Source organism: Manacus candei, unplaced genomic scaffold (assembly GCF_025592945.1).
Source record: "Manacus candei isolate 608988 ecotype Guabito, Panama unplaced genomic scaffold, ASM2559294v1 h1tg000043l, whole genome shotgun sequence".
NCBI lineage: Eukaryota > Metazoa > Chordata > Aves > Passeriformes > Pipridae > Manacus > Manacus candei.
In genome coordinates this window covers 8,985,082-9,010,064 of record NW_026138091.1, presented here as the reverse complement: position 1 = coordinate 9,010,064, position 24,983 = coordinate 8,985,082, and the positions used below count along the sequence as shown (strand labels likewise).

The following is a 24,983-nucleotide window of genomic DNA, read 5'->3' as shown; positions in this document are numbered from 1 at the left end:
TGACTTGAAAAATCTGAAGTTTCTTTTATAGAAAAGGAACATCTTATATAGAATAAAATGGTAAGGGAGAAAAAAAATCATCTCAGCTATGGAAAACATAACATCATTAAGTGTTGGGCTTGTACCCTGAAACACACACAAGTTAAGCTAATTTTTTTAAGGAATGATGATATACAAATATCGTAGCAATACTCACAGCTTCCTAAGTTTATCTAGGCCAGAGAAAGCACCATTCATATCTTCAATAGTCCAGGATATTTCATTGTTTTTCAGATCCCTGTTTAAGAGGGATGGGGAAATCAAACCACAAAAGCTATTAAAAAGAACAAGGTATATAATTCTTTGACAGCACATTTTATTAAAAAAAAAATTCTAAAATAGCCTTCTGGTAGGTTGTTTTTTTGTTTAGTCATTTTTTGTGTTTTTTTAAGAGAAACTTTTCCTGACTAACTATTTCAATTTTTACTGAGAGACTGATTCTTAGTACTTTTCCGATTGATAGTTAAAAAGATCACAAACTCAAAAGTTTTCAGAATCATTAGCAAACAAACCCACATTCCCCTCCAAGGTTATTCAGATACAGGACTATTATAAGAGAAGGAGCATCACAGGAGGGGAGGGGATCATGCCCAAAACACATTCATGTCTTTTTAAGTTCATAGTATTAACACCCAGAGAATCATTTCTATATCCCAAAACATCCACAACATTCAGTTATCTATGAAGGATAAAGTGATTAGAGATTTGTGTACAGAGTGGTGTGTCAGCAAAGAATCAAGAGGGTAGGACTAGAGGAGAAAGAAAAATCTGGAAGGAAAAGCCTAACAATTGCTAGACAACTCTAAATTCTCTGACTTCCTCCCTTTATGATCTACAACTCCCTGTATTCTTAAAAAAACATAGCACACATCTCTTTGAAATGCATCTGTGCTAGACCCCCAAAGTATCAGTATGTGAGCAAACCCCTGGAAGTAAAGTGTTAGCATCCTTTTAAAAACCTAGAGGGAAAGGCAATCATTTTGCTCATCTGGCCAACAGATGGGTCAATTGTACGCAATGGGACAATTTTAACAAAGCAGAATATATTTAGATTAGTTTACTTTGTTCTTCCCCTTCCTTTAAGAAATGCTATTTCAAAACAAGTTCAAATGCTTAGAGCAATTGTCCAGTCAAGATAAGCATCAGCATCCATAGTAATACACAGTTTGAGTTTTGTCTTCTTATTTGTACTATGAGGGAAAATGTTGATTTATTTAAGACACAACTATGATTCAGATCCCTAAAGCTGTGGGTAGCAGTGCTGCTCACTGCCTTCAAATGGAGACAGGTCTTTCCCATAATAATGCTACTGAAAATTCATATAATAATTACCACAATCCATTGTGCACAGCCTTAACAAAAGACGAACTCCTCCCTTTCCCAACTATTCTGAAAATAAATCCTACTGTAAGAGAAACATACGCTGATAAGGGGAAGGTAACAAAAGGTTCTTGTATATTTCACAAGGAAAAGAACTAACTATAAATGCTGAGGGTTTTTCTTAAGGTTTTTAACCTTACAAATTGAGTTTGTCAACTTACAAAATCTGTAGACTGGAAAGTCCCCTGAAGGCACAATCAGCAATGTAATTTACTTTGTTGTTTCCAATGTATAGTCCAACCAGCACGCTTAAACCAATGAAGCTTGAATCATCTAACCTTGCTAATTGATTGAATGTCAAATCTCTGCAAATTTAAGGGGGAAAAAAAGCATTTTAATGTTCAACTGCAGTGCTTATTTAACTCAGATCAACCCAGGTGAATTTTTGGGAGGAGCACATCTTTTCCCCTTAAAGTTATCACAAAACTACTACACCATTTTTGACCACACCACTTGTGCATTGTTTCAAACAATTCACAAATTACTGCAGAATGAATTTCTTTCATTTGAAAGTGACTGCTACAGCTTTCGTACAACTCCCACAGTGAAATAAAGCAGTCACAGTTGACTACAACTTCTTTCAACAAAATATAACTCTCTAATACAGAAAAGTTGTTGTCACCTTGGAAACCCTGTTATGAAAAATTCACAGATCAGTAGTAAGAAGCTCATGTTTTGACATGTACCCGGCTTTCAAAACTGGAATAGAATAAAGCTACTCACAGCTCACTGAGTTTTTGGCAAAATTCCCAGGCATCAGGACTGATCCTGCTGATGGCATTTTGACTGAGATGGAGTTGCTGCAGCATCAGCAAGCCATAAAGCCAGCCTTTGGTTACCTCTGTTAAGTTGTTATGGTCCAGCTGCCTACAAACACACACAAACAGACAAAAGACATAAGGTTCAGAAACTCAGCAGTGGGCATGCTTTGCCACAGGTCCACATCTGACTTCATGACACTGGCTAGATAGCTGCAGCCTCTATTTACATCTAAAATTGTATACATGCATTCAGAATGTGCTGCCCTACACACTGACTACTGACTGCTGTTTTTCAAACCACACCAGAACAATTTAATTCAAAGACATCTCTAAATTTTACCAGGAAATTCTATTAATTTTGTGCAATTCTACTTAATATGTTATCAGCAGAACCTCCCAGCAGAAGTTTGATACTTACAAGACTTCCATGTTGGTCAATCCCCAGAAAGCACCATCCATGAGCCTCGTAACTCCATTTCTCTGCAGCTTTAATGATTTCAAAGCTGGAAGTCCTTGGAAAGTAAGCCCATCTATTTTTTTAATTTTGTTGCGATTCAGTTCCCTGCATCAATAAAATTTACAGTTACAGCACAGTAATTTTACCTGCAAGCCAAGAACCTTTCTTCCCTCTCTGGAAAACAACCTTATTTAAATGCTTTTTTTGCACATAAAACACAGACAAGAAGTAATAAAGATCAAAAATTTTATTGTAATCCATTATGTTTAACCATGCTAATACTGTTCTGCCATTTTGATACTGAGGACAAGTACTTGGTAGTTCCTTGATTTTCAGACTTCCAGAATCCCTGTAGACCTAGAATGTCATGGTTAAGCCTGTTCACAAATTTAAAAGTGAAAGCAAGTTCCTGGTGTTTATCCCGCAGTAGAGCTGTTAAGGTTAGCTTGTAATTGCAACCAATAATCCGTCAGAAAGAAAAACTTAACAATTTAGTTGTGATAACTAGGCAAAAATTAATGTCACCGGTGACCCCTCTCTTTCTTAATCCGGAGCCAAGCACTCATTATACATTTCTTCCTCCTTCTCCACAACTAGTTACACAAAAACACCTTCCCTCTTTCTCAAACGGTCTTGGCACTCCCCCTTCTGCCACTACACACAGCCTTTACAGTGTTCTTATGACCTTGCACTTTCAAAGTTAACCTAAGAGAATTTGTAATTTTTAACTCTTGACTATCTGATATGGGAATTAATTATCCAGTATTTGCAAAGTGTAGCACATCCTCTTGTCCATTTCCTGGACACTTTGTAAGTTTTTATTTAAAAAAAAATTCCCCAGTCTCTTTCATATTAAGTAACTTTATTAAATAACTTCATTCTTTATTTCATAAAACATTTCTAGACAGCGTTGTATCAATGAAGCTGAAGGTCTATTTACTCAAGTATATTGCTTATAGTCATACCTTCTGAAAGCAAGTGAATTTCTTTCATTTTACCATGAAAGAACAAAAGTAAATGACTGCTGCAGTGAACTATAAAAGTTTATTTCACTTACTATTTTCCCCATGCTTTTTTACAGGAATATCGCTATTACCCCTTCTCCAGCCTTTTGGTTTTTTTTTTCTTTTAATAGGCAAACAATTTTAAACACAAAGACTACTCACATCTCACCAACATATAAGACTAGTTTTGTTCACTACAGTGCTGCAGTTACAAAGGGTTGTAGTAATATATTTTTTGTATCCGTCTCACTCTGTCTCTGGTTAAATTAAAGGCTAAAGTTCAAGCACTGCCAGTGCTTTGGAAAACCTGAAAACAATTAGTCAATTGTAGTTTGCACTTACAGGTGCTGCAGATGGGAGAGTTTAAACATCTTCTGAGGGATTGCTGAAATTTTGTTCCTGTTCAGTTTCAATACTTGAAGTGTGGTAGACAAGTTATCAAAGGTACCAGGCTCCATGGAGGTTATTCGATTATTGTTAAGATATCTGTTGAAATAATGCCTAGAAGTTATTTAATTATTACAGTTATTTATTAAATTCTTAATACCAAGTAGTGAGACACAAAGCTCTTGCAGTGCTTACTCATTTATAAATGGAATTTTGTTTATCATATTAATTAGAGCTCGACAGCTTATTCTATAGTCAAATACTATTTCACCACCACGCCTGCTCTAGTCTGCAGGAGTATGATAATAGAGGAAGATAATATGCTGTAATACCATTACTTTATTCTCATTCAGTATAGGTCCGGAATTGCATTATTCCTAAGAAAGATTCACAAAGTCTATCAAACTTCATGTAACTTCAAACTAGCCTAGCCATGGGGAACTTAAATTCATTTTGTTACATAACTATATTTCTCTCAAGATACATCTATTTGATTCATCTCAGGATAATGGCCTTTGCTTTTTTTATGAACAAAAACATCTTACTGTAACAACTCACATATTCAAGATAGCAGCTGATATTAAGCTGAACAGGTGAAAATAGCTGAACAGGTGAAATTTAATGTCTGTCTAATTAAAAGATTTGAGTACCTTAACAAACAGCTGCTAATCTAAGTTTTCAAACAAGTTTTTTGAAAGTAACCTGAAAGAAAAATGAAATAATACTAAGTTTCACTTACAGATACTTGAGCTGTAATGATGGAAATGACGACATTTTTAGTTCTGATATGTTGTTGTTGCTCAAGTCCAAAGTTTCTAGACTCTGAAATGGCTTCAGATGTTCAGACAAAACACTGGCAATCTTGTTACTGGTCCTGAAATTTAAGGGCAGTACGCAAAAGACTGTCATTTCCAGAGTAAACACATGTTAACTACACAACCCTGACAAGAGTTAGTTCTTAATTCCCCAACTTGAAAATAATTTCTCATTATATAAAACTAATAAACTATGTTCTCTATACATAACACTAATTTTTAGCCATCTAAAATCACAAATTGGAATACTCTAAGTGTTCATTCATATTTCTTAAAATATAATCCCAGTAAACAAAAAAAATGCAATATAATCCAATGACTACAATTCATTGCTTTTAAAACAAGATGCAAAACCCTATAATCATCTGTTTCTGAACAGCAGAAATACCTGGTATTTGCATGGAACAGTACGTCACAGTACTGTAATGAAATGAAATTAGAGTTGTTTTCTATTTTAAGCAAATTAATATCATAGGAGCTAGACATAGTGCTTCGGGTTTCTTGAAAACTCCCTTGGCATGAAAGTCAAGGCTGAATTTTCAGAAAAAAAGCAGAGCTAGAACAGAAAAGATGGATGACAGTGCACCCCTTCTGAAAAACATTCTATAATTGTGTAATTAGACCTAGTATTTCATCCTATAGATTTTTCTAGCGAATGGGGAAAGAACAAGATTTCTACTTATTAGAGCTCATTACAGGGGTTACGGACTTCATGTCTGGTCAAACTTCCGCTAAGCATCACATCCAATTCAACAACAAGAAGGCTGCAACTGTTTAAAGACACGGATATCCTAGTCTGCTATAAGGAACACCCCTTCTTTCACTTCCACTGGCATGTACTTTTCCCAGCGATCATACTTCTGGTTCATACCCAGCAATCGACCAGTTTTTCCATCTCAGCTGCATGTACAGAATCATACACGCATATCAGCAACGTTAACAGGGTTATTTTGGGGGAGCTAACAGTACATAGGTGAAGGCAGACCATGACCAATTAAACAAACGTTACCTGAAATGACCCTTGTTACACTGGGAAGTCAGTTTAGCTGTGGTATATCCTGTACCTTGTATGATGAACTATCAAAATTTCGGAGCTTCCCCAGCTCCTAGAGATTGTATGCAAAAGCACTTTCAGTAAAACAATCAACAAGAACGTTGATTCTGGGAGATGTTTGCCTTTGTTGGAAATACTTGCTCTGGATCAAATAGTAAGCCATGCATTAGGATAGCATGGACAACCCTCACGTATTCAAAGGGTGTGGGGGGACTACTGCTCAAGACAAAAAATTCTTAACTCAGAAACTGAACCAGAAGTTAGATTAATGGGCCCTCTGACCACATGTGGGAATGGGTAAGTGATCTTGCAGCCCCTCCAATGCTGAGCTTGTATCATGTTTCATTCCTCAGGCTGTCTGCAGAGGTACACTGCATTTTTTTAACTCTTAGCTGAAAGTATTTATAACAAATGGAAACAAATTACTTTAATAAAAAACAACAAACACCACCACCATGTGTCAGTTCCACTGGCTAAATAAGACTGTGAGTTAGATAACAGGTCACAGAGCCTTGCCTTTATGCATTAGTTTGTTTATAAGGTAATTACTATCAAGGTATTAAAACTGCCAATTACTTGAGTGACGAATAAAATTTTCCTTGCAGTAAAAGTGTGCTCCAGCAGAAGCCAGCAATTTCCTGAACTGCACGCCTCCTAAATTGCAGTGTGAAAGTGTTCAGTTATAAGACGGCTTGCACAGTGCTGTCTTTGTGTCAGCACTGCTCCATAAAACAGAAATTCCTCACAACTGGCAGGATAATAGCTCCTGTATTACAAAGTTTAGTTGGACCTAATGGAACCGAATAAAACTCATACACAACCTTCAGATTAGCACTTACACTAACTGGCAAATTACCTGACACAGACCAGGTTACACAAAAAAACAACCCTTTGTTTCAGGGAACATTTTTCTTTATCGGAGATGGTAAGGCCATACTGTGGAAAGAAAAGCAACTTCTTTTGTTCACTGAAACTGCACTACACATCAAAGTCCTAGTCCATCTTAAAACAAAAACAAACCAGCCCTCACTGCACCTTCCTGCTTACTCATATTTGTAGAAGTTACTCAATTCCAAAATAGCTCAATGGTTCACTCCCTATTGCTCCAATAGCCTCATCCAGCTTCTCTTCAAAAATATTTAAGTGTGATCATTCACACATGGAAGGCGGTTATTCAGCACTGAAGACATCCAAGTAGTTCTACTTTAAGGCCCAACTTTAGTTAAAATGGAAAACTTCAACTCTAACTTAATTTTTCTTTATAATCATCACTTAAGCAAATCAAATAAAAACGACATATCATCTTCCTCATAACTGCCAAATCACCATTACAGTTAGTCAAGGAGATGTTTGAAAACACAAGCCTATCTAATTGTCAAGATAGAAAGAAATAGTATGTCAGCACAATGACAGAACAGTTTGTTCACTGAGAGGAGGTTGGGGGGAAGAAACCCCAAAACAAAACCTTTCCAGAGAAATGCTGTTATTGCTGTGCTCAGACAAAAGGAGCTGCACACAGCCCATTGGCTTCATTTCACAGACATTAAAGGGAAATTAGAGAAACAGAGATCCTCTGCAACAAGAGAAGCAGTACATCAAATTCCCCCAGAAGCAGACCTGTAGCAATTTGATAACTATTTCTTCATGTGCAAGGAACAGCAACATGCTGCAGCTTCCTTTCAACTTCTCCTGTTACAGCTAAAGCAGCAGGAGTATCAAGCAATGCAGATAAACCCACCAAAAATATCTGCATGAATTTGAACATGCCTTTTGCTATTTGAGTGCCTATACCCTGACTTGGAGCAAAAAAACCCCACAAGCCAATGACCCGTGAGTGCATACAGCCTGATTTAATTACTTTTACCTAAGCCTGTGCGAATACCAGCCTCAGACAGAATATCAGTTTTTCATTACGGGTATGAAAAACCTTAGCTTTGCCTCTCAGTATTCATAACTTTACCACACCACTAGGCCAAAACATATAAAAGAGCCCTATCGATCACGATCTCAAGATTCACTCTATATAAACAACAGCTACAACATATCTGACATATTGACTGTACTTTCCTTGCCTCTGGGGAAATACAAAGCAGAACATAAACTTCTGTAACCATTTTGTTGAGGATCTAGTTAGCACCTTTTAGACATAAAAGTTCTTAAGTGCTGAAAAAAAAAACAACAGGTTTTTTTAAGATCTGAGATAGCATGACTATCTCTTGATAAAGGCTGCCAGTATGTAATGTTTTCTACCTCAGAGAAATACTGTGTAAGCTTTATAACTCTGATCCTGTAACATGGAAAACGCAACTCATGAACAGATTAGGACCTCACGTCCTATCTTTTGTTTCTATTCGAAATCTCAGAATAAAAATAACACTCTTGCACTTCCACCTCAGCATAACTCTTTCTTCCAGATAGATCCTAATCTGCTGTGCTTTGAAAACCTTAGTAGTATCATCCTGACAGGGAAAATGCGTAGAAGCATCGAGGTGGAGCAATCTGGAATAAACAAGTTGTCTAGAAAGACAATTTTGGAGAACTGTGTTTATGCAGACTGTTCTTCAAAACTGTAAGATGTAAAACAAGTGTTTTAACATCAATGTGATTCTGGACTAATACAGTACCTCCTGTCCCTCAAATAAGCTTTGAGAGGCAAGATATACTGAATCTGAATCTCAAACAAACGAAATCACAGTAGTCTCTTGCTGGAGACTAAGAGGCTAGGTAAAGAGAAAAAAAGCACTCTGCTAGGGTTAGATGTATCTTTCTGAGCAGTGCTGAATCCAAGACACTGGGGTTCACAGATGTTTAGTTTGACCATTTTGCGTTTGCATGACTTCCAGAATAGAGCTACTTTGAAGGCAGCCTTATCAGAGCACAAGCAAAGCAGACCTGACTGTCCACATCCAAGAATGTTCCCAATGGTCTCCATTACGTGCCACTACAGCTCACAGCCTCCCTTTAAATTTTTGTGGTTGTTTCATCTATTCTTCCCTCCACTCACTCACTGACATCATATGCCTCCTGGTATATCATCTATTATTTCCTGCACTCCCACTCCTGCCCTCCCAAACTCCAAACTCCTGTAAGAAACAATGACGTGAACACACTGAGCAGAAGCAAATTTAAGCAAAAAGATTAAAAGAAAAGGTACTAAAGGTGAAAGATCAAGACTGTAATTGAAAGTGTTGGAATATATATGCTTTGTGGCTTTTAGCCTAAGACTGGAAAATTTTAAGGAGTACGTACCAGAAGAGTCTCAGTAACTACTACAAGAATAAAGAGCAAAAAGGTTCTTTTTTTCTTCAATTTCTACTCACTTGACTACTAAAATTAGCCCGACTGTAATTAACAATTACATCATTTAAATACTGAAATTATGGTTTCAATCTGAACATTATTCTTATCAAAAAGCCCCTGATATCACAGGTTAATCTGAGTTGGAAGGGACTCACAAGGACCATCGAGTCCAAGTCTTAAGTGAATGACCCATACAGGGGATTGAACCAATGACCTCAGTGTTATTAGCACCAAGTTTAAACCAACTGAGGTTATCTTGAATACCTAATGAGACTACATGCTTATCTCACCATTAAGATACTTAACCATACTGAATTAAGAAAATCTAGGGTTTTTTTAATCTTTGCAACTGTTAAACATAGAAATATTTCAAGTGATACTGTTTTTCTCCAAGATAAACCTGTCAGAAATGGAACCAGAATTCTGGCTCACTTCCAGTTCTACTGGTAGGTCTACAAGTCTGATGCATCTTTCACACACAAGCTTCTTGAGGCAAGCGGTTGTACTTCCTTTTGAAGGTCTCCTTCATTTCATGATCCCTGTCTCTAGTTGTTCTTTCAATGCAGATGTCAGCAAGTCTCTGCTTTTATATTTTGTGAGTTTTTTGGTATGCAGGTATAAAGTAGAAAATGAAAACTCAGAACTCTGTAGGCTACTGATACCCTGTCCAAAACTTGAAACCAAAGGTTTATTGATTCCCAAATCAAACAAACTGGGAAAAGGGAAAGAGAAAGATGCAGACTGAAACAACTCTGTGATTGGAGATGTTTCCATCATCAAAAATAAGACAAAGGCAAACCCAGACTTTCAAACACATGATACTTCCATAGCAATTCTCTTCTCACTCCATCATACCAATACGAACCTAATAAAACTTTCCTTACAAACTCTCTTAACATCCTGAAGTCTGTTTCCCATTCAGTTTTCTGGCTTTTCCAAAATAATCACGATGACCTTAGCGTGTGATGGGCAAGTGAATGTATAAGTTCATTCCTTTATTTTAACAACTGTAAACAAAAGCAATGCAGGCATAACTACTCTGGCATGAACTGGAAACAGGAATAATAGCCTACTGCAGATTTGGTGTACTCTGTGACTGTTAGCTAATGCTAAAGTCTTGGATAATTTTAAGTATGACCTAGATTAAACCCAGCATAGTGTCCTCCAGTATTATAAATCATCTTTCTAATCTAATAGAGTCGCTATAATAGACTCTAATAGAGTCACTAAGTAAAAACACCTATACTTTATGGCTACAGAGCCAACTTCCCTTTTGGAGGATGAGACCAAAGTCTAGGCACTTTAGACTGCACACTCTTCTAGACCTACCCCCAAGCTCAACTGCAATTACAAGTAAGGAATATTCTCCTATGCTTTCACTCAAGGCACAAGCCATTTCACTGCTCTACTGCAATCACCACATACCGGTCCTCTAAAATGCAATCCAAATACTTATGCCTGATCTCTTAGTTTCATTCTCACTTCCTGTATTTTCCCTACTGTATGTCCGACAACTTGTACCTCCTTCTTGGTAGAATTCATACCATTCTTCCATTTTGTCACACCAGAACAGTGTTCTCTATTTTTCTGGTCCATTATTATTCTTTTTAATTCATCATTTTCTTTAACACTGTGATCAGAAAATCATGACAGATTTTTCCACTGGAAATACATCATAAAATTTGCATTCTTTTCCATTTTCATTGCAAAAGCATTCATCTAGACTCTCACTACTTTATATTTTTACTACAACAAACTAGGTTTCTACACACTTCTTCCCTTTCCCATCACAGGGCCTAAATTGCTGCCATAAAAATTGACTTTCCATGTCTGTAAGTCTGACTAAGAAAGGTTCCTTTTCAAATTCTTTCCTTTACTTCCTCTTAAGTCTCCACACCAAATGTCAAAAGATCGCAAGAACTAATTCCAGTAAGTCTCTTCGCTCTAGCTTTTTGCTCACAACTTCAGCCTAAGTCACACATGGTTTACCACCACTCTCATTTTTGGGACATTTTCCAAGAAGCCCAGTCTGGCATTCCTCTATCCTTTCTTTCAATCCTTCTTCAAAACAAACTCTTCCAGGCAGCATCCAAATCTTAATATTTCCCATAATAAAGTGGTAGCTGAAGAGATGACAAGGATGTAAAATATTTGACCAAAGTTTTCTTAATATTGGAAGCCAGACTTCAGTTTAGTATGCTAGCTTTATAAACACACAATACCACTTTCTCTGGCATCCACTTCTACTGAATGTAAGCTTTCATTTTCAGGAGTTCCATCTAAACATCTTTCTTGTGACTGTAGCTTTCTAAATGCAAACTGAGACAGCATTCTCCTGGATTTTGCACACAGCTTCCACGCCCAGACTACTGTGAGATGACAAAGAGGTAAACTTCTCATATCTACCCCTATTCCAAATAACCTTGCACAAATGGACTGTGAAAATAACTTCTGTCTTTACAGAGGGCCCTTCACAGTGCAAACTATCACTCTTTTTTCCAAATTGCCAGCTGGGACAAATGCATAATAGATTTTGCATGTTTGCTTCAATTAGTCAAATTGTACTTTTCAAAATGACTATCTGAAGCCTGATTTACAATGTTTATTATAACATAACATACATAAATATACTTTTCCACATTTTAAACAGAAATGAACATACAATATAAAAAAAAATCCCTTCTAAATAGAATCAATGATTAATTGCCACTTTTCTCCAGTAACTATGTTTCTACATAAAGTTAGATAAGTAATCAGACTAATTTTGTAGTGGCTGCTCAGTGGCTGCTCAGGCTACATGTAAAGCTGAAACCATTTTGCTTACTATGAAAACTTGTGACCCCTGCAGTCACCCAGGACTGGCTACTTTACAGTCCTTTTGCCCTATTTTTATCTCCTGATCTTTTTATCTCCTGATTTTTATCTCCTATCTTTTCGGTTAATACTTTTTGTTCATTTACGTTTTTAAACATGCAGAACACAAGACATGTCTTCAGATGATGAATTTAAAGTCAGCACATATGGACAGAAAGACATTGCAAACCAAAGGTTGTAGAAAACCCTCAGCAAAGGGGCTTATGGATTCAGTCCATCACCTAACAAACATGTGGACACATTTCAAGCATCTGCCTCGATTTTGGCAGCTCTTTTCACTGTATCAAAACTCAAAAGTGAATGGCCACTGCTTTAAAGGCTTCCTGTACAGATGGGGTTAGAGGGTTTCCTCAGCAGAACCTCTACTATGTTGCATACTCTCTAATTCTCTTATGAACACAAGATTTCACATTCTGAAAAAAAGTGAAGTAGAAACCTAATACAAACCACACATTAATGTAAAACTTGAAAAACATTCCTCAATTGTGAATCATCCATTCTCCCTTTAACTTCTGCACTGTGAATTTTGCATTTTCTAGTCTGGCTTTACTAAGCCCAAATATTTGTTTGTGTTCTAGACTAACATGATCAGTCTTTACAACATAAGCCACAAGGCTGTTTTCATTTAAATCACCTGCACCATATATACTAGTGCCTTTAAATATTTTCTATTCAACAAAATCTAAAATCACAAGTTTAAAACACTCCATTGTTGAAAACTAGTCTAATGCTGGAATTTCACTATGTGCACTATAGACTTGGCTATGTACAGCTTATCTAGTCTCTACAGACAGCAAAACGATTACTACATTAACATATTCTGGACATGGATAATAAGAAACGTGTCTTTAAAATTAGTTCTACACGTGCATTTTTATTAGAACAATAAAATCCAGTTAGAGAGTCAGGATATTTTAATACTCAAAGCTGTTCTGTCTCTTCAAAGTCACTTTTGCCTTCCATTTTCCACATTACTCATGGATACGGTGCATTGATGATGTTGGATGGAGCCTACAATTACATATTTTTAAAAATTCTGCAAGTAGCATGGGTTTCTTATTTAAACCATATATCCTTGAACAAACTTTAAACAGCATCACATAAATTGCAAACCAATATCTTTCTTCCTTATAAAGTACTAATAACACTAAAAGTAGGTAACACTTTCAGAAAAACTTTAAAGTAAAACCCCCATGCAAATGGTAGTTGTTAGTTAAACACCGAGCAGGACTTCTATACAAGGCTATTTTATATATATATTACTTGGTTTCTCTCAATTTCTGGATTCAACCTAGGCACAAAACTACAACTGTGATAGACCTAAAATGCAATACTGTTTTTTTTCTCGTGTATCAACATCACCTATTCAGGCCAATTTTCAGGATAAATAGGAGAGGACTGATATATCTTGGATAAGGAATGTCATTAGAATGGAAAACAAATTCAGAATCTTTGCTTGTTCTCCTTCAATGAGGGCATTAGTGCCCATTTTAATACCTGACACAAAAGCAATCCACCTATCTTGAAATGGTAAAAAGTAAATTGTTTTTTCCCACCAATGAACAATTTTCTACTACAATCATTTAAAGTAATTCTACATTATTTAACTGGTTTTATACGCACTTCAGGAACACAAATTAGAAAACATCTAACATTTTCTTCTAGGGATAGATAAATACACCTACACTACTCTAAGAGGATCGACAGTAATTCATACTTACAAAGTCAAACTTTTGAGAAATTAGGCTAGGGAATATGAATCCTACTCTTGCTCTCTCTGAAACATATTATATCTGTTTATGTCAGGCAGGCCAACACAGTTTCACAACATAAGGCCTCCTGACCAGATTTAGCCCAAAGTACCAGCCATATAGCTCACAGGAGTTTCCAGATTCCCAGGAGGTTCACAAGCTCTCCTATTCCATGTGACAAGATACATATTCATCACATGAATAAAATCATAGATGCATCTCCAGCCATGTAATAAGAGTGTGCCTGAATATGCTTGTATACTCGCTCACACTGACATAAGGTCTTCCCAGGGTGGTGAGGGGATGTATGCCTGCCTGATACTTTTCTCTCCCATGATGGTCAACTCTCAACTGGCATCTGTAAAAACAAAATACTGGCATTGTTGTTTCATGTCACAGACAACTGGGACCACGAGACCAGGAACATCTGCTGCTCTGGGTTTACCTTGAATAATTCATTAGTATGTAAATACCTCCATTAGGTATATATGAATTAGGTAGGTAGAAATGAGGCAGCTCCAGAAATGGAAACTACACTCACATGATAATCCACCTATGCTTGTTTATACTGCTCCGAGAATTTAGATATACACAGCTGTGTGGAGATACCCATACTATTATGCAGACATATCAACAGCATAATTTTCTCTGCAGGGCAAGAAAATTCTTGCAGAACAGGTAAAATTTTAAGGCTCCCTAGCCGAGTGACAATTATAAAGAAGTAAAATAAAACTCTTGTGGGAGAGCTTCTTCTACAATAAAGATATTGGCAAGAAAAGAGGGCACCACTTTCACAGCATTCCTTGAAGACTCCTCGATAAAAAACAACTAACTGGCTTTTCAACTGACAGTAATGAACCAACATATACATATCTCATAAGAAATGTAATGAAATCAAGTTTCAGAAGACTAGCACCCTCTTTTTTGCTATTATTTGAAAGTCAGAACAAAGATGCAACAAGGAAACAGTGGTTTGCTCTGGAAAGTCTCCACAAGCTCCTTTCACGTAGAAGTTTAAAATCCTGGAGATAGTCATTAGATGTTTCTTTGAAGAGTGGTTCTAAAAATTATATTCTAATTGTTCCCTATGTGTTCTCTTTGCATGACTTAGATATATTAATTTAGTTTGATTCAACCCCCTTCAAATAACATCCGCGACAGAAAAAAATAAATGAACATATTTTTTCACTTTTACCAAAAAAAAGTATCATTATATTGAATATTTGTCCTTCTATGCTACCACTATATTACATGTATTTTTATGCTAGAAAACTGCTGTATGTTTATTTCTCTTCATTTATATTATTTTCTGTAAAATGAGATTTAATATATAACATCTAACCAGTGAGAAAAGGAGGCTCAAGAGAGATCTTATTACTCTCTACAACTACCTGAAAGGAGGTTGTAGCAAGGTGGGGGTCGGTCTCTGAAGTAACAAGTGATAGGACAGGAGGAAATGGCCTCAAGTTGTGCTAGGGGAGGTTTAGATTGAAATTAGGAAAAATATCATCATAGTAAGGGTTGTCAAGCATTGTAACATGCTACCTAGGAAAGGGGTTAAGTCACCATCCCGGGAGGCATTTAAAAGATGAGCAGATGTGGCATTTACAGACATGGTTTAGTGGTGGACTTGGCAGCGCTGGGTTAATAGTTGGACTCGATGATTTTAAAGGTCTTTTTCAACTTAAAAGATTCTGTGATTCTATTCCATGTTTTAAAGAAAACTTTCGCAAAACAAACAAGATGCTTTATTTCTGAACAATACCACTTTAATTTTATGTTTTATGTTCATCTGTTTTCATACAGAACAATTAACTATTGTACATCGACATTCATAAGTTAACATATAATATTTAAATACTTAATTTCTACCACATTAATCTCAAGGAATCTCTGATGTAGTCATAGAATAGTCATTAAATCTCAGCTGTAGCACAGTTATATTCAGTAATCTCCTTTTCCACACAAAGAATTAGAGTGAGAACAAGCTAACACCCAACCAGACCAACTTTAACCACATTGGTAGTATGATAACACTTCTAGAAATACCTTTTTTCCCCCTCTTACGCGTCAGCATATACAGTACAGAGCAGATCTAATGAAGATCTTTCCATGTTTGACCACCTGAGTAAATGAACCAAGCCAGGGACCTAAGGATATGAAATAACCAATTCAGCAGAGCCTGATAATTCTCTCAAAGGAATACAAAAATTTTTGCACAGCGGCAGAAGGATGATTTTAGGTTCATCTAAACTTGTTAGGTTTCCATGAGAAGAACTAAAGGAGATGTTAAGATAAATTCTCAACTTTGTATTCATCAGAAGTAAAATACGAGGATATAAACCACTTTATTATGTTAATATTTCTAGCCTTGTGGTAAAAAGAACCTTAGCAAGGTAGTAAAAAAAGTATATATTCTTTAGATCAATTAGATGCTTAAAAGTACAGAATGCTATGTCAGTGTAAAAATAATGTCAATGGTACTGCAAAATAAAAGATGTGCTTAAATGCAACACTTATTTGTCAGAAACCATCTGCTTTTTCTTTCATTTTTTTCAGATTTTGATCTGTAAGAAACCACATCAGTATCAAATGTCACTTAGTTCTTATTCAAACAGAGCAGTCCAGACACAGCGGCTGCACCAGCTGACTTAGCTGACCTGGGCCTAGAGTAACAACAAACCCCTATAAATCACCAGATGTAAGCAATTGAACAGTGATCGATTTAATTAACTGAACATCCTTCCAAAATTTACTGTATGTTTTAACCCTTCAGGCTTCTTCAAGCAAGGTAACTTGCAATTTGTATTCAAGGACAGGATTTGGCCAGAGGGCTACATATTGACAGCTTTAGACACTTTAGATTCTCATTGATAAAACGCAAATCACACACATGAAAAACACTTCTTTTTTTTCTAATTAACAGTATGATAGTAACTATTTTTCTACAAGTTCGCATTGAAACTAGATCACAGAAAAAAAAACAAACAACTAATTTCAAGTGAAAACTTCAGGATTAAGATTTCCTTTAAAATCAACTTTTTTGGTTACAGGCCCTATACGCCTTTTGTAATTTTATACTCGTATTACAGTTGTTACTACGTCAACTGACCTACTCATTTCTTTCAAATAAACAATGAACATGGACACAATTGTGTGCCACAATTATATGTATTAACTTCAGCCATAAAAAAAACATGCCACACATTAAAATGGGCTCAGAAAGACATTTTTGAGACATTGGCAAAACATCTTCTAACCTAGATACTTGTCCTGAAGCTGTCTCGAGGGGATTTCCCTGTGTTGCCCACTGAAATTAATGGAATTCTACCATGATTTAACACACGAGGATCTCAGCCAAGATGCATAATGATAGAGTATAACTCTTGTTTTAAAGACTGCATTGTACAAGTTTGTATAACGATTACTGATGTTTGTACAGTGCCTAGTGCAACAGGACTGAGGCTTCTGGGCACTACCACAACATAAATTAATTCTAATGCAGTCTTTGTATCTGAGAGAAGCACAAAAACTACCAGGATTAAGCTCAATTATACACATTTTAAACAACCTGCTAAATAATATGACATAATCAACTTCCTAACCACAAGCTGCTCTATTTCCAATTATTTCACTTTAATCTCTGTAATGCACGAATTTCTATGAACTCTGCAGAGTTAGTTCCACTAACCAGGGACAAGAGTAAGATCTACTTACAAAGACAGAAGAGTTATATTCGCAGAGACTGGTCCCAGATCTGGAATGATCTCCAGCTCATTGTAGTTCAGCTTCCTATTAATATTACAAAAGGGTTAGCTTTAACGTTAATCAAAAGTATGTACACTGAATTTGCTAAATTGCTGAGCTGTGTCACCTCAAAATTAAAAATAATTCCAGTTTCACTTAATGTAAAATATCAGAAGAGCAAACATCTTTGTTGTTTAACCAACTATCCCTAGAGAAATAGCTATACAATTAGCATACACAAACAGAGGTTAGGTATTTTTGGTTGGAGTTTTTTGTTTTGGTTTGGTTTTTAATTAAGACAAATTAACTTACACTTCCTGAAGACTATGAAGGTGATCCAAGAGACTGGTCTTGATTGAAGATAATTTGTTGTGACTTAAGTCCCTATGAGGTTACAAAAACAAACAGCCTGTCAGTTTTGCCATACAATATCGGGTAAAGCAATACTATTTCAATCCAAATAATGTTATCACTTGTCTACAAGTACGTAACAAGATATTTTTATATTAGTAAAATCAGAATAGAAACTCGTTTGAGTATACACGGCATAAGTAAGTGCAAATACCTTGATCATTGCCAGCAGTGTGAAAGAAATTTCTCTATCTCTGAACAATTTAGAATGTTCATTGGAATGTAAGACCCATGAAAAACGTCTTAAGATTCTGAGTCATATACACCGACAACCCCCTCCTGCATCCCTTCACAACAAGAGGTCTGGCTAAAACAACCTCTTCGTTGTTTGAACAAGGAAAATTCATAAACCAATAGTCATTGCAGCCTTATTCCTTCAGCTAATCATAACATTTGTACCATTTACTCTTCTCACTCCCCTCTTTACAGCAACAGACAGATCACAAATACATAATGAGGACTATCCATAAATCTAAACTGTATTTTCATGCTTTCACACAATTCGGGACACCATTTCTACATAACCAAATTTAATGGAGATCTTCAGTAGTATCAGAAGAAAACAGACATAGGAAGAGCCAGTTCTGAGTTTTAAGATGTCTATATAATAGTGATATTATTACCACACTTAACTACACTTGAAGAAGCAGCTCAAGCACTTAGCTTGTGCCACTTTGTATTGAAGATTCCAAATATCTTTTGATGCAATTCATAAAAAAATCCTGTTAGTACCTTTGCAGTATGCTGCAAAACAAGCCAGGTACTAAAAATGCAACACATTTTGTTTACCACTGCCAAGAAATGCTTTTCCTTACATTATCATGCATATTTGCCATATGTGCTCTCAAACATTTGACACCACGCAATAGAGACTTAAGAAATTTTTACTCAGAAGTACTGGAAATATCAAAGAAATACGAGGGATCACACAGTAAAATGCACAGCCAACTACAGAACAAACTTGCACGTCTATAAACACCTGCACAAGCAGTACAGTCTCACAACTGATCTAACCAAGACCAGCTCTGTTGAAGGCCTCCCCCTTCTCAGTCACTCATCCCCCAAAACATGCACTTCCCTGCCCCCTACTACAGACTGTCACTACCTCATCTCTATCACTCCAGCCCTCTGCAAGCATTTCTTGCATGTTAAAACACTGCATTTATCCAAGTCAGCAAACAAAAACTACATTATTTTTAAGGAATTCTTAAACTCCAGTGAGCGTTGTAATGCAGGCATATAAAGAAATGAATCAGCACACCTCAGCAGTGAATGGGTAAAAGGTGCTTTAAAAAGCAGTCTTCTGAAAAAGTTTCTCACATTTCATGACACTTTTCTCTGTGCTAATTAAGCACTCAACAGTCATCCAACATGCCTGGGGTTCTCATCAAGCCGCACAGGCGTGAAGTGTATTTCAAGTTGAATCTATGAGTAAACTACAGGATTCCTTACTTTTTCCAAGCAAGATGACTCAGTACAGTCATCCATACTGAGCATGCCAAACACAAGCCTGACTGCCATGGATGTGTCTACTATCCCTCTACAGTTCTGGAAGTGAAGAAACCTGATGAACAGCATATCCTTGATGCACACAGACCAAAACTAGCTTAAATTAAGCCAAGTCCAATGTCTCTTCTAGGTGTTCCGCTCTGTGACTAAGTCCTACACAACTGCAGACCCAGAAAACTCATTTCTCTGCACCCACCATTGCATATCCTGAAACACAGCTGTAATGCTGCAACCCAGCCAGGCACGTACGTTTCTTCAACAGCACACATGGATAGTAAAACTGTGTTTTAGTCTCCCCCAGCTGATTTGTTCAACATTGCCAGGATAGATTTGTCACTTTTGTCCTCCCCTGCAGTTGGTGGTTAGAAAACCAGTAGTAATAAAACTCAAATATAAAAAATAATCCCAGGCACGTATGGGTATTACGAGTGTACCACCAATACTCAGTTACGAGGTGTGCTCTGAGCCAGCCAACTGCACCAGGCCTAGTGGGCTGCTGAGCTGTGGCACCAGCACCTGGCTCAGGGCCGTGGGCAGAGACAAAAAACATGCTGCATTTCCCAAACCAGGGCTGCACAGGAGTGTGCATAGGGTAGACCTGCAGGTGCAAACAGCATTTTCCTGCCCAAAAATTGAGGCCGAAGGTTGAAGGAGAGCCACCTAGAGAAAGAGAACGTCCTCAACCACCTTCAGGTGGCCACAGAGGGGATGTTTTCAAAGACTCAGCTCTGGACTCAAGCACCTAATATAAAATCTGTGCCTTCTTCCAGGTGTCTAAATCCCTTCAGATTTTCCTCTTAAGGATGGAAAACCAATACAGTGTCAACATTTCCTAAAACCCACAAATGTTAACTTCACCATTATGATTTTGAGTTCTCCTGTAAATTAGGTTAACCACACTTAAACTAGAGGATTGCATCTTTCACTGCTTAACAATCTAGTGTAAACATTCTCCTAGCCACAGAATGGAGAAAAATCCCTTTGTTTAACATCTGAAGGCATTAACTGCACAGATTTGAAATTCTCATACTGCATTTTTAAGTGTAAATACTGAAAAAATATGCTGTTACAAAGATCTATACTGGAATCTAGCTTAGTTCCTTAAAGCAGAGTAGAGACAAATTTTACCCTTAAACTTAAATCAATATTTGGCTTTAATCTGTAGGGATTATAAGAACTATGTGAATAAACAGATGAAATTCAGTTAAGTTATGGCTGTTAGTGCCCAATATGTTACTGTTCTTCATGCTTCAGACAAGACTTAAGAATCAGTAATTATTTCAACAAAGACCTTTCAACATTAGTGCTAAAAACCTGCTTTCTTCATTTCATCTAAAAACCCTGCAAAAGGTTTATTTAAAGCATGTTTGCCTAAAGGACCTACCAGACAGTAACAGACGTGAGTAGATTTGTTCTGCTGGAGTTATAACATGTTAAAAAAAAAAAAATCTGGCAGAGTCCTTAAACTATAAAAATCCTGCAATTACAACCACTGCTGTGCATGATCACCACACTGGAGCCAGACACTTTCACTCATAGCTCAAGCTCACATCCATCTGGAGTCTATCAAGGAGTGTAACTTACACTAAGTTTCAAACTACTTTTTTTGTGTTTGTTTTTTTAACACTAAAGATACATTCACATTTTCCAAGTAGCATCTACTTTAAAAAAATACATACATACAAATTCTTCATGCCTGGTTTACTTACAGCAGGTTGTCAAATATGAGTTGCAAAAAAAAAAACCTGAGGCAAAAGAACAACAAAAAAACACCAGCCTTCCAGACAATATTGAACTGCCTGTTTCATAAAGCTGTATACATGCTTGTCCACCCATAGTTGGATAGAATATGAATTACCAACATTTTATTAAACATTATTTTTAGTACTACTGGCATGAGAAACTTCTGGAAAAGAAAAAAGCTTTGCAAGTCACATTTAAAGTTAAATCAGAGTGGCTGGAAGTGAACCAAGAGTTAAAATATTTGCCTTTTACTAACGTTCTAAGTGAAGCTTAAGCCTGCAGAAGTTTCTCAAACTTATAAGCACTGGACTGGAGACATTTTTTAAATATAAAAATCTATCATCTCTGTTGCAAAGCTACAAGTACATTTCAGTTCAATGCATTTCTCAACATATCTTAAAACAAGTAGGAAGAAAAAGTTGGAAAATTAAGCAGTATTTTTCCTTCATAGAAATGGAAATGACAATGTTAAAACACTATTACTATGTCTTTTTTCCATTTCTAAATTTTCCTTGTCTGTTAAAATCACATTACAAGGGGGGAGAAAATTTCCTCTGATTACTTTTGCTACTAGAATTTCAGAAGTCATTAAAGATATAGAGAATGCACTCTGAAACTTTAGAAACCAGATTTATATTAAGAAATTATTTATAAAAATAATAAGCATATATACCTGTACTTCACTTCTGAGTTCTAATAAAAGTGATTGGACATTTAAGTAGAATTGCCCCAATTGAAAAAGCACGTCACAGTTTTGGAGGCCCTTTAAGAACCTGTCCTATGAAAGAAACTATTTTCTATGTTCCATTATGTTTGTATGACCATCTTTCATAAGTCAAAAGTCTCAGCATTAGCTGAAATGTAACTCTGAACCACATTTGTTTGATCAAAAACTGAAAGGAAGGCCTAATGCAAAGAGGGAGAGAGAGAGCAAGTGCTTCTTCACACATTTTAGAGATATAACTTTTAGACTCTAACTTAATATAAAACACTTAGTCACAATTATCATCTTCCTTAGAGAACTCAGAAACCTGAGCCCAAAGTCAAATTTTAAAATGCAAATCCAGCAACAGCTCCTTAATCAGTCCCACTGGGGCCTATAGAGCTGCTAATTCAGCAGAAATCAGCAGAGCTGAAAAACAAAAAGCCAGGCTGTAGCTGTTTTAAGACACTGATCCAAAGTGACTCATAAATCAGCCTGCTATGTTCAAGTTTTAGTCTGGAAAATACTGAAAAACAGCTGTGAAAACCATACGGCCTTTTTTCTGGCAGTTCTGGTAGACCACTAGAGGATTTATAAAATATAAATACTAAAGATGTAATATAAACACAAGTGAAAACCATCTTTCAGACTTTCCCTCCTATCCCACCAACAGTTTCAGCATTCCTCAGTGAACCTGGTGAAGGGTACAGCAATGCCAGCAGGAGTTTGCACACCTGGGAGACACTGGCCAACACTCAACACTCTTCTTCCCCTCCATCCCTCCTCTTCCAGCTCTGCTACACCAGCTCTAACAAAGCCACATTCTTACAATCTTGGGACACACATCCTGGAATTAAATGTAAATCTAAATTCAAAACTATTTGTACACAAAGCCATTAAAAATGTTTATGAGTTTTCAGCAGACTGTTATCTCCCACGAAAGCAGGGTAACAGAATATGGTATTTTTGGTTAAAATCACAGTAAAGTTGGCCTGTTTACACCCCACTGTGAAGCCACTTCTGTACAAAGCAGTAGACTCATACTTATGATCAAAAAGAAGAGGACAGAACTCAGGGTCTATTTTTTTTATTTCCCTCCTTGCCCACTGAGAGGTCACTTTTATTTTATTTCAACAGAGGATTTGAACACAAAAGGCATGAAATAATGAAACAAGAGTTTCAAAAACCTGCTAACCATCTGGGCAAGATGGTTAAGACAGATGGGCAAAGGAAGGTGTAAAGCATAACACAGGTCTTCTCAGGCAGAAGAGCTTTCACTCTGCTGCTTGGGAGACCTCACCTGCGTATGTTGAGAACACGGGGTAATAGTTGTTTTCTCAAGAGGATTGGAAAGCCTGGAATTAAACTACTAGCCTTTGGCTATACCCGCTATGGACTTCCATGGAAAACACAGTAAACATATAGCAATAAAATTCATAAACAGTCTTTTACAATTTGTAATGTTGCAACAATAATCTAGACTAGTCAAACCTTTTTTGCATATGTAAAGATGAACGCGTTAACCTTACAGATTGCACAATCCCAGCTCGAAGTACTGGGGTAGCTGGAGGTAACAGGCAACGCCACACTCTTCCGTGTTCTCTTATTAAGAGGGGAAGGAAGAAAGCTGGATACTTCTAAGGCATTTGACACAATCAAAAGAAATATTTACACAAAAGCGGTCAGACCACATGGTTTGGTGACACCTAAAAGATGTACTCCTGTGAGTTTAAAAGCAAGTGACACAGCTGTCCACTGAGTAATCACAGCAGGGTTTCTTACAGCAGGGTTTCTTACAACAGGCCAAAGCTTATTTATACAAGCAGAACTTATTTTCTCACACTTTTAAAGGAATGTGAACTTACATAAGGACAATTTACACTACCAGGGGAATTCTAATTAGAAAAATCTCCCTTGTGCTAACAAAAAAGCCCTGCAATGCATTTTATTGTCTCTCGGGAACATAAGTGGAAAAGACAAATTTGAATTACTGCTAATGTAAAATGTTTTTTAAGGCAAGTCTAAAAAACGAAAGTGTTGTTATTTTTCCCCTTGTTTTTTTGTTTACCACACGTGGATTTTAACTTAATAGCACTAAAGTAAACTAAGCTAAGAAACTAAACTATGAAGCTTAGCTTAGTATCAAAAAAAGCCTTAGGTTTTGTCAGAAAGCTTGTGAGCATCCTGAAATAGTTCAAAAGAACAGGAGGATGAAATATAACAGGAAGCAAAACCAGTTGTTGAATGTAAAGCAGATCCAGTGTTTGATCCATAAGCTTCAATCACATAAGCCAACAAAAAAAAAGTTTCTTTCCTCTCACACTTTCCTACGCCAGTCCTGGAAATATTCAACTCCTAGAGCCATGTCTGTGTTCAGTTCCATATGGTGTCAATACAGCCATCCACATTTCATGAGTAAAGCAGCATGACCTCCAGACAAGGCAATTGAACAGAATTAGCCATAACTAATTGAAAGTCTTCCTGTTTACTTTAAAGCCCTTATCTCAATCTGCTTTGAAAATGTAATCGAAAATTAATACGACTAATATAGAAGATCATTCAGTGACAAGGGATTAAAAACAAATGTGACAAGTCCCTCAGCTATTTTCGGGCTTTTAGAAAGCTGACATAATTTATGCTTTTTCCATAAAAGTTTTTCACTGGAAATAGATTTCCGCAGCTGTCACCTGGGTTGGGTCGCTCCGCGGCGCTGGCCGAGCGGGCGCGCTCCGGTGCGCGCACCATCGCTAGAGCCAAAATTACAGGGGCGAAGAGCTACACGAGGAAACGCGATAGCAGCTTTCCCGACACACTAATCAGTGTCAGCCTGATGATTATTGAACGCTTTCCAAGAAAGTCAACAGAACTTTTTCCTCGCTCTCTCCGACACTGAGCAGCGCTCCCGGGCCCCATTTCGCCCAGGCGCTTATCGCCACCGCGTCCCGGGACCGCAGCCCGCCCCAGGGACGCTGTCCTGCTGCGGCCGCCGCCGCCCTCGCCGCGCCCGCTGACAGCGCGGCCGCGGCCCCCGGCGCTGCCCCTCCCGCA

The 24,983-nt window shown here is 37.1% G+C and overlaps 1 protein-coding gene across 3 annotated transcripts in view; it reads right to left on the bottom strand.

The window, feature by feature from the left end:
* LRIG3 (leucine rich repeats and immunoglobulin like domains 3) overlaps positions 1–24,983 on the bottom strand; it is a 39,412-nt gene that overhangs the window by 13,337 nt on the left and 1,092 nt on the right. Inside the window, exons 1-9 of one of the 3 annotated variants that reach the window (XM_051795755.1) lie at positions 22,670–24,975; positions 17,882–17,953; positions 17,540–17,614; positions 4,768–4,902; positions 3,984–4,127; positions 2,599–2,742; positions 2,143–2,286; positions 1,581–1,724; positions 197–277 (exon numbers count right to left, since the gene is read on the bottom strand). In XM_051795755.1, the coding sequence (XP_051651715.1) occupies positions 197–277; positions 1,581–1,724; positions 2,143–2,286; positions 2,599–2,742; positions 3,984–4,127; positions 4,768–4,902; positions 17,540–17,614; positions 17,882–17,953; positions 22,670–22,713 (983 nt within the window). In that variant the 5' untranslated portion in view covers positions 22,714–24,975. Of the gene's footprint in view, positions 1–196; positions 278–1,580; positions 1,725–2,142; positions 2,287–2,598; positions 2,743–3,983; positions 4,128–4,767; positions 4,903–15,871; positions 15,973–17,539; positions 17,615–17,881; positions 17,954–22,669; positions 24,976–24,983 lie in introns of those variants that run through there. The other 2 variants (XM_051795756.1, XM_051795754.1) reach the window with 2 other exon arrangements.